Source organism: Trichinella spiralis (assembly GCF_000181795.1).
Source record: "Trichinella spiralis strain ISS 195 chromosome Unknown Scfld6242, whole genome shotgun sequence".
In the NCBI taxonomy this organism is placed as follows: Eukaryota; Metazoa; Nematoda; class Enoplea; order Trichinellida; family Trichinellidae; genus Trichinella; species Trichinella spiralis.
Genome location: NW_003533181.1, coordinates 1 through 902, shown reverse-complemented (window position 1 = coordinate 902; position 902 = coordinate 1). Strand labels below are relative to the sequence as shown.

At 48.7% G+C, this 902-nt stretch overlaps 1 protein-coding gene across 1 annotated transcript; it reads left to right on the top strand.

Annotated features, from left to right (window-relative positions):
- Nucleotides 1-40: 40 nt before the first annotated feature.
- Nucleotides 41-779, top strand: Tsp_13526 (conserved hypothetical protein; the record flags this gene model as incomplete). The annotated part of the gene is given in 2 exon segments (XM_003366276.1): nt 41-484; nt 495-779. Coding segments are annotated over 2 exon segments (729 nt in total), but the record flags the coding sequence as incomplete, so codon positions are not given.
- Nucleotides 780-902: the final 123 nt, after the last annotated feature.

Sequence of the window (902 nt, the reverse complement as noted above, 5' to 3'; positions counted from 1 at the left end):
CCTACATTATTCTATCGGCCAGAGGCTATTCACCTTGGAGACCTGCTGCGGATATCAGTACGACCAAGTACGAGATTTACCAGGCGTCGCTCGGATTTTCACGTACCGACGAGAGCGCTCCGAACACCGTGAAAAAGTCGGCGTTTTATGGATACCAGAATCCCTATCTCCGGACAACCCGGTTCCAGGGAATGCGTCCCTTAAAAAGAAAAGAAAACTCTTTTCGAAACTCACGACGGTCATTTTCCGAGTTCGCTTGCGTTACCGCGCGATTGAGTTGAACGCCAACCCCACAGAGAGATTAAAGCGCTACTCTTTGTCTCCGTTACTCGGTTCCGGAATATCAACCGGATTCCCTTTCGAAAACATACGACAACTGCACACAACAACAACTGGTGACGACACAATCGCCTCCACCACAACACACACACAAATAATTATTCAGTCTTACAATTCATGTCGCAAATTCGAACAAGCTTTCGCCGTTTTCTTAGGATCGACTGACCCATCTCCAACTGCTGTTCACATGGAACCTTGCTCCACTTCAGCCTTCAAGGTTCTCACTTGAATATTTGCTACTACCACCAAGATCTGCACCAACAGCGGCTCCGAGCGAGCTCACGCTCAAAACTCTTCAAAGCAACACTGTCGCGACCTTCCTACCCGTCTCAACGTTCATTACACCTTTTCCGAAAAAAAAGTGCGTAATTGAGACGGTCAGGTATGGGCCTGGAGCTCAAACGCTATCCATTTTCAGGGCTAGTCGATTCGGCAGGTGAGTTGTTACACACTCCTTGGCGGATTCCAACTTCCATGGCCACCGTCCTGCTGTCTATATCGACCAACACCTTTTCTGGTATTTCATGAGCGCCAATGTCTGGCACCTTAACCGAATCCACCAC